At 40.0% G+C, this 13,757-nt stretch overlaps 1 protein-coding gene across 4 annotated transcripts in view; it reads left to right on the forward strand.

Moving 5' to 3' along the window:
- trim9 (tripartite motif containing 9) overlaps positions 1–13,757 on the forward strand; it is a 44,328-nt gene that overhangs the window by 18,999 nt on the left and 11,572 nt on the right. For all 4 annotated transcript variants that reach the window (XM_063498408.1, XM_063498410.1, XM_063498409.1 and 1 more), the window contains exons 4-6: positions 10,339–10,449; positions 11,667–11,820; positions 12,057–12,202. In XM_063498408.1, coding sequence (XP_063354478.1) covers positions 10,339–10,449; positions 11,667–11,820; positions 12,057–12,202 — 411 coding nt within the window. The remainder of the gene's footprint in view (positions 1–10,338; positions 10,450–11,666; positions 11,821–12,056; positions 12,203–13,757) is intronic.

Raw genomic sequence — 13,757 nt, forward strand, 5'->3', positions numbered from 1 at the left:
ATGCTCAGCAACTCGGCTATTACAAGTGCCGTCGCTGCTGCAGTATTTTCTTGCCTATAGGAGGCATGATTTTAGTTTTAACGGCAAAGACTTTGCAGTGGTGTGTGGCACGATGCACATGAAAAATGAACTGTGTCCTCTCAGTGGATGAATTTTCAAAGACGGATGGATCTTAAGGGACACTGGACAGATTCACACCTCCAACACAGAGGAATTTTAATGCATGTCAGTGCTGATTTGATCCCGCCTGTCAGCTCGGTGTCTGCATGTGTCGTACGCTGAATCTTAATGTTGGAGAAACACATTTCTCCAACGCAGATGTCAGATTTTTCTCGTGCTTTCCGCGCTGATCTCACATGTGAATGTGCTTCTCGCTTACTCGGGGGTACCTCTTCAATCATAAGAGTTTCCCACAGAGTCAGTGATGCAAGAAAACGAAGTTTCGTGCATTCTCTTATTTCCTATTGTCCCCTGGAGGGCAGCGTAGCTCACTCATGTAGATACGAGGCACAGCTAAAAGAGGAGAGAAAGGATCATTTGAGATGAAGCTTGTTTTCTTGAGGTCATCTCCAGGAACTGTGTTAACTCTGGCATGGACATTCATCCTGCAGCTGTGGCTGAATGAGACACAATTCTGTCCCGCTACGCTCTTGGTGATGCTGAGGTTTTTGGTGTCTGTGCTTATAAATGCTGATAGCTGCATAAAACATAGTGTCCAGTTGAGCAACTAGTGATATAGCCTGAATAATACAGCTTATTTAAGCACACGAGGTTCATAATAAAAGCTGTAAAAAGAGCAGGAAACATTAAATCAATTGAATCTGATTTTAAAACGAGGCTGCTGCAGATCACTTGGCATCTCCAGCAGAGCTTCCTGCTGCTCTCCTCTGGTCCTGGCTCCTGACAAGGAAGCCTGGTCGCCATGGTGACTGAGGCACGTTGAGCTTGTTGTTTGAAGCTGTGGAGGCGAGAAGTAGTCCTTCATAGCATGAGTCAGGTTCATTTATTCCAGCACATCAGGAGGACTGACCCATGTGTTTGTGTAGAGAAGCAGCAGAGGCAGAAGGTTTGTCACGTGGAGTGGATACAAAAGGCCCCCCAGATAGGTCTCCTTTAAGCAGACAGTCTGTAAAGATTATCTTCTAAATGCTGATTCAAACCATCTGTGCACAGCTAAAACACGACACGCTAAATGCCGTGTTGATGTCTCGTAAAAGAATTATTAAATTGGATGAATTATAATCAAAAAATTAGCTGAGTCACCTTTGAAAACCTGCAATCTGTTATAGGTGTCCAACAGCCTAATATAATTTCCTGTTCGACTCATTCGCCCTCGGGTTCCTAGACGCAAAGCCGGACATGAGCAGGGCAGGCTGCAGCCTTCTCTGTAGCCTGAAGGATTGTGTTGCAGGCTTTGGCTAAAAACCGCATGCTTAATCTTTTAACCTCAAAAGTTTTTCTGACAGATTTTTTGCCCTCCAGGCAGCAATTTTTCTCAGTTTCTGTCAGATGGAAAATCACATGGCCTTTAAACTGGCGTAATTGGTAATCTATCACCGTAAGCATTTTATAGTCTTCTTTCTTTTCGTTCTTTCTTTTGCTGTAAATACTAGGGACTGAGTGTCCAGCAGTTCTGATGTGTGGTTTTCTTGAGTCGACTGCAGAACAAAGTTTTTGTGGATTCTCAAGCTACCAGAAAAACATGCATGTAATGTCAGTGTGTAAAAAAGCTCTTGTTCTCCATCAGACTCTGACAGATCAGAGGCTCAAATTTCCAACAAGCACTTTAATGCACCAACAAGAAAAGATCTAAAAAAGTGACTTCACATTTTCAGTAATACTTGGTTCCTTACAGATCTGTTCATAGCTCACATCTTTTCATTAGATATGAAAACATTGTGGTTTAGAGAAAGGCTCTCAAACTGTATATAAAAGATGGATGATGTCACCTATTGGTTTGTTCAATCCTGTTTTGACGCCTCCATTTTAGCATTTGATTGCTTCTATCTTAAATTTTTAGAGAAATAGTGTCAATATTTAAACCAAATTGTTGATTCTTAAGTTAGCACGCTTGGCAAAGCCTCGGGCCTAGAGTCCTGCCCACAGAGTAATGTGTACTCCCTGACTAGTTGCAAGTAGTTGAAGGTTGCTTGCAGTCACTAGCACAAAACTGGTCCCAGAGATGTATGTGACACAGAAAAAGGGTCTGCTTGCCGTCAGAGTAAAAGCTGCACCTTTAAAAATGTGATGGTTGCAGTGGTACGGCACAGCTTTTACTTTGAAGGCAAACTTTCTCCGCTTTCTGTTTCCATTGCACTTTTTCAAGTTTCACTACTGCTCTGAGAGTAGATTGCAAGTGTTTGCACAAAAGTTAGCGTCTTCCATGCAACCTACATGTGACCACAGCAGTCTGCTGGTGGCCAAAGTAATCAAAAAGATTTTTTGGGTGCAGCACCCTCTTTGTGAACAATTTTACCCAGCAACGAGAGGTTGCCTCTAGGTCTGTGTGGCTAAAGCCTTAGCAAGGTGCGTGAATTGCAGACGCAGATACATGCTAATTAGTAATTTACTAATAAAATGATGGAATTCATGAACCAGTGGGAACTCTATACTCCTGGGATGATTCGTTAGGCCGCTGGAGGAACTGCAGATCTGGCATTTCCAAGGTGGCTTTGGTTTTCAGCCTTGGAGGTTTGTTTGCAAGTCTTTTCATGGAAAACAAGCTTACCCCCTTGCAACATCAGAGTAACAACACGAGTCACCTCAGTCTTTTGTGTATATTATCATGTATATTGATCACTTTTCAACTGCGCCACTTGCTATACTGAGCTAAATGTCTCTTGGTTTTATCATCAGATATAGTGCACGGGCATGCATCTTTTAACTCCTGGTATGAAAGCCTGGTTTTTCTCAAGATGTCAAACTATTCCTTTGATATAGCTGATGCTTTTAACTGCATACATCTCAGCAAAAATGTTGAATGTAATTAAATTCACTGCGATGAATTTTTTTCTGTAAAGCACATTTCATTTGACGGAAACATGAAAAAAGAAAACATCAGCACGGTCCTCTAATATAATGTGAAGATTGTATTAAATATGATCAAAACGGGGCCCACTTCTTATGCTCTCAATCTCTTTCACTGGATTCTTCAAGGAACAGATTCAGCAGATGAAGGCTGATTAGAGCAACACAAAGTGAATCAGAAACGAAGTCAGTCTGCATCTTCTCCTGCTTCATGCAAAGTTTGTCACTGGTTGCTAGGTCCCCTGGTCACCCAGCTCGGGTTGGTTAATGAGTACAGCGGCTTTGAGGCTATTTTTATTTCCACTTGCTTTCCCCCTTGTTGAACCGACTGTGTTACTCCAGGGGAACCCTCCTTCTCGGGGTCCTTCTCACTTTTAACTAGGCATGGGAGGTATTTTGGACCGAATGGATGCTTAGAGATGTGGTAGGAAGTATAAAGAAAAGCGGAGGCAGATTTCAAATGATTCATTTTCTTATAGTGGATGACAGTTTTCATTGCAGCGAGATAGGCAGCAGAGCCTGTTATTGAAGGTTATTCAGTGTGGGAGGATTACTTGTTAATGTTGAGACTGCTAATATTGTATAAGGGTCTTACTCGCCACTACAGTTGTATCTTTTCTGTCAGATCCTGACAATCAATAGAGAACTAATCAAGACAAGAAACTCTAGAGCTAAAGGCTATTTATGTTCAAGATATATGATCGCTTATTCTATTAAGAGTTTAATTCAGAGATTCCCAACAAGGGCTGTATCTCAAGAGGTACTTCTGCAGTAGTGGGGGGGGGGAGAGATTAGCACTATACAATCTACAACAAAAGCCAGAATTACCATTTAAGAATTAATTGGAACTGAATAATTTTGAGTAAAAAGTAATGGCTAGGCAGTAGAAAAAGACACTCAGAAGGATTATAATTATAATTATATCAGTGTAAGTAATGAAAAAAATGGTTGTCATAGCTCGTTAAAAGTATGGCCGAACAACTGAAATTGTAAGCTATGAACAACCTGTTGAAACCATTTGCTAGTATGGGGGAAGAAATGGAATCAGGGTTAGTGTAATAGATGAACAAGCCCTTCAACAGACTGGGGAGATGTCCAGGGTGCATCTCCCCCCTGGCTTTATGGCAGCTGGAAGAGGCTCAGCCACCCCGCGACCATAAACCGGATAAGCAAAAGAAAATAGATGGATAATAGATAAACATTTTAAATAGCTAGTTAATATGTATAAAAGGTTGTAGTGGTCGCGGGGACACAGAAACTAGAAAAGGCGAGTACAACAGGCAAGCCAACTCAGACTGCAAGGAAGAAAGTGCTATTCATACACAGAGGGGGCTAATTAGGAAGGAGACACAGGAGAACATAATCAAGACAAAGAGACAGGAAGTAAAACTCATATTAATGCTCAAGAGACACACCCTATCAGAGTAAAACAGGAAATAACGGAGTCAATAAACACGCACTGAACATGACATGAGGAACACCCCGGAAACTAGGAAAAATAAACCAAACACAACAGAAAAACTCAAATAACAAAGTATATTAATACTAAATGAAAACTAAAAGACTCAAGTGCAATTATATACAGTAAATGAACCGACCAAGAGTAGACACACAAAAAGAAATGGATCTTGGACTAAAATATGATTTAAAGAAAAAAAACTCAAACATGAGCCAAAACTAAAAGCAAAAGAACTATGAACCCTAACAGAACCAACAAAAAACAAAGAACTCCAGAAACCTCAAAAACCCTGAGGTATGACTAAAGCTTAGATACAACAACATGCTACAGACCCTCAGCCAGTAATAACTGAGAACATCAAACCATAATGAAAACACAGAAAAACAAATTCCTGACTCACAACCCTTGTTCTGAGATCCAAGACCATGACAGTTACAGCTCTATAAAAGTGATGAAAATAGTCTTATACTCAAGCTACAACTATGAAACCTAGGCAGTAGTTTTGCTTGAAAATTGTTGAAGGTAGTTGCTTATTATTATTCTTCTGATTGACTGATTGGTTTTCCAGGGTAAACATGTTTGGGTTTTTGTCTGTCGTGTGGACTTCTGCAAAAAGAAGAGAAAATAACTGAGATCAGTCGGTAAAGAAAATGCATTTCAAATCTGTTATTTTGACCTATGCATGTATGCATGGGTCGCTTACTGCTGTATTTGCTCTCCGTCCTTCAGTTCTAATAGTAAATGCTAACAGATTCTCACTGACAGCTGATTTTCAGTGGATGTGGCACTTGTCACTTCCTCTGATCGTCACTGCACTGTGCAGCATATCCTCACACACACACCTTAATGTTTAATGTTTCTAATAACAAACTATTTTGTGTGTGTTCTTTTATATTTGACCCTCATTTAATGATTGTCATACACACCCCTTTTGTCAGTCTGCAAATGTTATCCTGTGTCCTGGAAGGGGACATTTTCAAACACTGCAGCCACAGTATCTCACAGACACAAGTGCTGCAGTGGCCTAATAACTACAGCAGATACAAATAGAAAATGGTAGAAGAAGCTTTACCTCCTCAGCAGCTAACGACACAGAGAAACAGTAACTGCTGAAGTAACTACAGAACAGTTATTGCATCTTAAGGCATCTGTGGTTTAGCAGGTAGAGCGGTCATACACCACCCGGAAGGTTAGAGGTTTGATCCCCAGCTCCTTGGGCAAGATACAGAGTTTCCCGCAATGCGTCCATCAGAGTGTGAGTGTGTGGATGTTAGGTTAAAAAAGCGGTTGTATGAATAGGTGAATGAGGTTTGTAGTTTCCAGTGCATTTCCTATGTAAAATGTATCTTTAGTGTGTTTTTATGAGGTAGTATTTGTGACTCCAACATGTGCTCATTTATTTAATAAGCACCTGTTCCACTGCAAACACGTTTCTCAGTGTTTCCTACCATGAAGAAATCAAACGTGCTATCAAAACTGCTGTTTGTTTTAGCACTATCACTGTCTTACATTTTCATCATCCCTCGGTTTCCTGTTGTTTTACCATCACTGTGGAGCTTCTGTGACAAAGTGCTTGATCACCCTACCAGCCACATGAGAGGACACAGTTTGTTTCCGCTGTGCAGAGACTGTGGCCCACTTAACGCAGCAGACTCTGCCTTCCTCTACTGCTGTCCTGCACTGTGTTTTCTGTCTCTCAATCCACCATCTCTCACTCTCTTTTTCTGTCTCTCAATTAATTTCTCTCATCAAGATGCTAAATTTGCTCCACTGCCGTCCCACCACAAGCTGCTGCAGCCCCTTCATTCTCGGTTAAATTCAGACGAATGAATCTTCCCTGCGCTGATTATCCGGAGATCATCTGGCAGAGCACTATTGCCGGCGGCAGTTTTTATATCTTATTGGGAAGCTGATTTAAAGCAGATTTCAGGGAGGATGGCTAGAATGCTGAGAGAAGCTGTTAGGGAGCATCGAATCTGAGAGAGAAAAGAGGAGGATGACAATAAGGACAGGATGCAATGAAAGCTGGCAGCACTTCTTTTGCACCTTCAAGAGAGATATTCTTTATACACTGAATTTAAAACATTTCACATGCAGACGAGGGACGGCGAAGCGATTGTTAAGCAGGCAGCGACAGCAGTAAGAAGCCTTTTCCTGGAGCTCTGCCAGGCCACTGCGGGGCTGTGGATGTTCCAGCTTGCCACAGCAGGGATGGTTTGGCCTTCAGCCACAGAAATGTAAACCGAACTGTCAGAGGTGAAATGAAATCTTCTCTCACCAGAGAGAGAAAAGTTGATTCATTTCAAAGAGTTGTTTGAAAATGATTCAGTGTGTCCTAGTAAATATTAATTCACCAGGCAAGCGGTCGAGCCTGCTTTTTGTTGTCGTTTGTATGAAAGTCAGAGGTAGAGCCGAATTTTTAAATCTGGTTCATTTAAGTTCACGCCGCCTCAGTAGGAGTGGACCAAGGCTTTGTAAGTGCTCGCTCATTTCTGAAGCCCAGCAAAAGGATGAAACGCTGCAGATATTTTGGCAGTTTTACTAGAATCTATAATGTCACCTGAGCAGGGCTGACCGATCTCGAGATTTTGCTTAAAAACACAAATCCAAAGATATTTAGGAGTATCCAGTGAATCATTGAATAGTTTGTAGAGTAAGCCAAACTAAGGGCGTTTTATTTTACTATAATGATGTATGTTCCCTAAAGATGTTTTAATCAATCTGGATAAAACTTGCTATATAAACTGCCTAGGGTACCAGGATTATCAGTATAAAGCTTTTAGGAATTATTATCTTCAGTGATGCTGTTTGTAAAATTGCTAAATTAATTTCAGTGCAGTGCAGTCCATATCTGTAAATAAGTGTTCATCAAAAGTGCCTGTAATTGATTACTTTGTCTTAATGAATATGTAGCTTGTAGAGACGAACAATAAATACGACTTTTTATTATTATGAACAGCCTTTTTTGACATTTCACTGGCAAAAAGAGTTACACAGATCAAAAGAATAAAAGGATAAATTAACATACATGTCTGTGTTTTCATGTATGAGCCAAAACTATTATCCACATGGAAGACAAACATTATTAAAGACATTATAGTCCATTTTAATAAAAATATAAATATACAAAATGAATAAGCAATTATTTCGGGGTTACAAAAGGAGGAGAAAAAACCTGTATCTTGAGCACGATCCTATATGCGTCGTTATAGCCCAACTGAAACGTTTTAATGTAATTTTAACATAATTTATGGACTAGCATATTTGCTTGTCACATATTAAAGATTCCTGATGAAATGGCCCAAATATTTCACTTTAGTCAGTGCATTTAAAAATTACATTTTCCAAACGAAAATGGGAAAATTTTGCTTCCGATTCTCTTTGATTGAAGTGATCGTTGCTACACTCTTTTCAGAGTTGAATTTCATATCATACTGCAAAGCATAGTTTGAGCAGACTCTAAGCAGCTGCTGCAAGCTGGGTCTATAAGGAAACAAAGCAACTAAATCATCAGCATACAAATTATTAATAAGGCTCTCCCCCATCATGCATCCTGTATTCTGCTTGTTTAGTGTTTTAGAAAGATCATTCATATAAAGTTGACGAAGAAAGGTTGTACTTCTTCCCCACTGGACATGCATAGTTTGATATAAATACTAATAATGCAAGATCCTTATCAGATATGAGGGGACTTAATTATGTTAATTTTGATTAACACGGTCAAAATCTTTGGTGCATCGAAGAAGCACATAAATGCACCATATATACACAGCATATATGCACAAATTAGTGTTTTGATCATTGATTATTTTTTAAAGAAAATTAATTGCCAGTAGTTGTTTTATATTCTCAAAGCCTATCTCCAAAGATTCTTTCTAATATTTTTGACAGTATGCTACCCAGATAAATTGGGCTGTAGTTTTCTAAGGTGGATATTTGACCAGTTTTGTCCTTGACTACAGGCACCAATAGAACAGTTAACATGGAGTCAGGTAGGCTGCCGTGCAATAACTATCCAGAAAAGCGAGTATGTGAGTAAAAGAGAGATTTTTCTGCTGGCAAACTCCTATTCCATCAGGACCACATACTTTGTTTTTGTTCACTGCTGCTGCAAATTTATGCACAAGACTCATGTGTGTCTGTTTCAGTGAAGGAGGGTTAGAAAGTTTGAACCTCTAAATCCGACCCTTTTGGCTACATCTTCTCATGGTGGCTTTGATTGCACAATTTCTAAATGCTTCATGACATTACTGGGCTTCTGAGACTGTTGCATCAGATGTGTTTCATGTGCGTTCACAATAAGACCCAAATCCGGCACACCAGGGACACAGGTGGGAGGTTGCAAAATATAACCAAGTTAAATGAGCTCTCGAAATTAAGGAATAAAGAATTGAAGTCGCTGCAGGGGAGAAAATACGCAACAAAAATCCAGACTGGAAGATAAATGAACGCAGTGAAGTGCCAAGCCTACAGGAGGTGTGCAAGGTCAGGCAGGCATATTTATAAAGAGAGAGGGAAAGGCACAAGAAAAAATACACAAAGGTAACTGAAAACACGTGCAAACAATCAGGCAATCACATGGTGGTGGGAAAAAGCCCAAGACAGGAGGAAATGTAGCACATAGACAAATAGTGATATTCATTAATATACACTAAAGACCTAAAACAATACCAGACCATAAAGATTATTTCCATGTGTCTCAATTCTCAGTTAAAATTTGAAAATTACAAAAAAAAGAATTATCATGCCGTGTTTGGGATTTACTCTTCACTGTCTGTCTCAATGATCCCATTCAGAGGGCATCCCTTCAGTCATCTCTCATGCTCTGAATGGATTATCATCCTAAAATGGTGCAGTGTTTAAAACAACCACATGTATACACTTGGCTTCTTCTGAAATGGTTCCTTAAATAATCACAGTAAAATAAAAACTGATTATATCAGTAAGAGGTAATTTAATTCACATATAATGAGGTGTAATTCTATTGCAGTCACTGTGCACCTATGGTACAGTATTGCGTATCGGCGTGCACTGACTGCAGTCATCAGTAAATCATCTTCATGCATACTGTTGGTCGGCAAACGGCTTCAGGAAGGATTTTCCTCTCCATTCAGCCTTGGAGCTGTGGCGGTGAAGTTTCTGTTTCCTAGCAACCCCCTGTCCAGCACTTGTGTTTATTTCACACTGTTGCAAAGAAGCTGCGGACATCAGTCTCGGTAAGAAAGAGGGAATCTCTAGACGACATGTTACTCTGGAAGGGTTTCTGTTCCTGTCCCCTCGATTAGGATTAATGGAGCTAATCCAAATTATATTTTTTGTTAAATCAAACGACTAGTACAGGGCAGAAAATCTGAAAACTCTGAATGCATCTCAGAGCCGTGTCATCACTTATAAAGACATTTTAGGGCGACTTTTTCCTCATCCCTGTCTCTGATGTAACTAGTGATGACTGTTCAGGCTGCCTGGGTGTGAAAATACAGTATCACTTTCCTTCCGTTAACGTCAGTTACAGGATCATTTGCTAGTGTCCCGTCAGCCTCTTCTTCCTCCCTCAATCTGTGTCTCAAGAGAAAAAGAGTTATTCAATCAATAACTCTGACAATCCTGCTCCTAATCACGTTATTGGTATTCCTCGTGGTCGTCTCATTCAGCTTCACCTCCAACTGTTCATCCGACAGCTCTGTCTGACCTTTTTGGCTTTTTCTCCCCTCTTTCCTTGTTTTCTTTAGGTCTGTCTACATCCATCCTTCTTCTCATTACTTGTCTTTCTTCTAGGGATGACGATTAGCTTGTGATTATGAACTGTAAATGTATTATACATGTTTACTCTTCTATTCCCCCTGTTTTTCCAGGTGGTGCGGGATCAAATCTCCCACTGTACAGTGAAGTTGCGTCAGACCACAGGCCTGATGGAGTACTGTTTGGAGGTCATCAAGGAAAATGACCCCAGTGGTTTCCTGCAGGTGAGATGGCCACAAGACGTCCTTTTTATTTTTACAAGCTACAGCTGAAACTTTTATTTACCAAGTTTCAAGCAATGACGTAGAACAGGATGAAAAATGTCTTAAAACAAGGTGCTACAACACCTCCAGCTGACATCAAAAAGCAACTATCTCCAGCTATTACTGGAATTAAACTGTTGGAAAACTGATCCATAATTTCATGAGAAAGACGTAAATGATGGTTTGCCAAAGAAACCAAATATTTCCAAGCTCTTAGTCTTCTTTCATGAAAAGATTCCTGTTTTTTAGGGGAACAATTTTGCCTTATTAAAATCAAACCTTGCTTGACATCTCTTTAAAGGCAAAAAAGACTTTATGTTTCTTTCTAATGCCGCCTCTGACTGAAGTTTTTGTTCTGATGAGCAAATGCTGTGTCACACTTTATGACTGTATGTGGCATCCATTCAAGCATTATGCGTTCGGTGACCTTTTTAAATTGATATCTTAATTATTCAGCAAGTAATTTTAACACCATTCAAAATTCTTCATTCTTCATTAGATCAGGAATGACAAACTCATTTTACGTCGTGGGCCACGTATTTGATCTTAAGTGGGCCGAACCAGAGAAACTCTCCTTTATGTCAGACATTTAGCTACATATTTAATCTGTCAAATGCTGATGATAAAGAGAATGAAATAAAAGAAAGAATAAACTTTTCTGTCACTTAGATGTTTATCTATTATTTAATTACTTTAATGTAGTATGAATAGCAAAGGCGTAGGTCTTTATCAGGCGGAAAACCTGTAAACCTTTTCATAAGGTTTTCATCTATGCCTTCCTTCGTATGTTCCAAAGCCAGATCGGGGGCCAGATTAGAGCCTTTGCCAGGTCGATTCTGGCCCCTGAGCCTTATGTTTGACACCCCTGAATTAGGAGATATATGGGAGAAAACATGGTTTACCTATTATAACTTTTGAATTCATATAATAACCCATGTTTTTTTCTTTAAATTTTAATGAGAAACTATCCAAGTTTGAAAACATTTTTTGGAATACAACTAGAAACCTTTTAGACACTTGATGGACAAGAAAAATCCCATTATTGCATATATGAATCATTGCATCTTTATCTGCATTTCTTCATCTGAACGGAGGCTGAAATGTTCTGGCATACTTATTATTAATGAGTAACAGGGAGAGATGTAGCGGTAGATTAATCTGTACTGTGTGTCTCACAGATCTCTGATGCTTTGATTCGGAGAGTCCACATGACAGAGAGTCAGTGGGGAAAGGGGACCCTAACCCCCAGGATGACCAGTGACTTTGACCTCACTCTGGACAGTGGACCTCTCCTGCAAACAATCCACCAGCTGGACTTTGTACAGATGAAAGGTACACAGACAGAGAGCCTGATACTTCTTTAAGAACCACTGTTTTCTCTACTTAAATGTGCAAAATTCTATCTAAAACCTTTCCACTCTTACATTATAAGGCCCTCACTATGTGCCCGTTTATACATATAAAAGTTGTCTTTGCTGTAATGCAGAGTTATATCCACTTGGGGAGTGAGTGTGTGTCTCTTCATACCTCTGTGGGCTGTAATCTGGCCTCGTTTTTCCCCTTCTTAGTCCCAGCTGCTCCCATGCTCCAGCTGGAGGAATGCTGCACTCAGAACAACAGCGCCACATTGTCATGGAAACAGCCACCACTCTCCACCATCGCCGTGGACGGATACATCCTGGAGCTTGACGATGGAAACGGGGGGCCATTCAGGGTAGGTTTCCTTGTGCAGGTACTGTTTTGTCCCTGCAGGCTGGAATTTATCTGTCTGCTTCAGCCGTATTTTTCTTTAAATGAGAACTTTTGAGATATTTACATTTAGATCACAAAACAAAAAGTGAAATACAAGACCAGCTAGAGTATAAATCACCTTTACGTGACATGCTTTCCTTCTGTCTGGGCAAAGGCTCCATCATTTGATACCAGGGAGGACACCAGCTCAGCCAGGGGAATGTGGCAGCAGTGTTTTGTAGCTGAAATCACTCAAGTTAATGTGTGACAGTCGTACAGAGCACGTCACATGACACAGGCGCTGAATGACACGGCGTCAGGAGGAAGCATTTGTACCACCGCTAGGATGATCCTGTAGGAAGCGTGATCCGGCATCAAAGCAGTCGTCATACTCTCACAGAGGTTTAGCATGTAATCCATCCTATAAGATACTCCCCAAGCTTCTATTCACTGAAGCCCCTGCTTTGTTACGACAGCAACTTATACCTCCTGAGCCATTCCCTGGGTACAATGGCAAAGCATATCTGTGTCTGAATTCTAAACCTCCGTATAGTAGGCCTGTTGATTCTCGCAACAATCAATCTGGGAGGCTTCCTAAAAGTGATATTAACATACAGGATGCAGCGCCAAGGCAGGTACTTTATTAGTACTCGCAGAGTTGGAAACAAATGAGTCATGTTACTTGGTTTGCAGAATAAATGTGGTTTTATTTCAACATAGCCCTGAGGCTCACACTTTTAAAAACTTTGTAAGCAGGCAAGAAAGCAATGTTTAATTAAAAACAGAAGAAGAAGAAGAGAGGGGAAAACAAAATCTTCTTCTTTAGTAGTATGAGTCTCCATTTAAAGAGAGCAAATTAAGATAAAAGTGCTCCTCATATCTTCCTCTATATATAATCTCCAATATGTAACCTAGGAAAAAAATGTGCGCTGCTTAATTAAAAACAAAAAAAAAATCCTCAATAAAAGTCAGTAAAAATTTCCAACTTCAGTATTTCGTTCACCGAATTCCTTCTGTGATTTAGGTGTTGCATTTGTTTGAGCAGTATATTTGTTTCTAAAAGGGGACTGGTCTGTTTAGAGGTGGGTGACATAGCCTCAAAACTATATCACGATATTCCAAGCAAATGATATTTCTGACGATAGATGATGAAGTTATTTGGGGCTGCCCCTTTATAAATATTTGTCATGAACCAGCTCGAGGTTCAGACAGTTAATGGCATTTAACAGAATATATATTAACTTACATTAAACAGAAGTATGCAGTGACTAAATCTTAAAAAGAAGAATAATTTAACCCAGAACCCAAGCAAAATAAAACAACAAATGTTGAATATTAACACAAACACATAAAGAGATGATAAAGCAGTCAGAGTGGGGAGGGGTAATGATGGCCTGCTCTTGCTTGCAGACATGTCTGGGCTTGTGTTGTTGATATATCATTGATGTTGTGACAGGACGCTGATACCATTTAAAAGTTTATACCGGTGTTGACGTGGACTGTGTGATATGGCACAGCCGTTCTCTTCACTATTCAGC

The sequence above is a fragment of the Pelmatolapia mariae genome, linkage group LG16_19 (assembly GCF_036321145.2).
Source record: "Pelmatolapia mariae isolate MD_Pm_ZW linkage group LG16_19, Pm_UMD_F_2, whole genome shotgun sequence".
Lineage (NCBI taxonomy): Eukaryota > Metazoa > Chordata > Actinopteri > Cichliformes > Cichlidae > Pelmatolapia > Pelmatolapia mariae.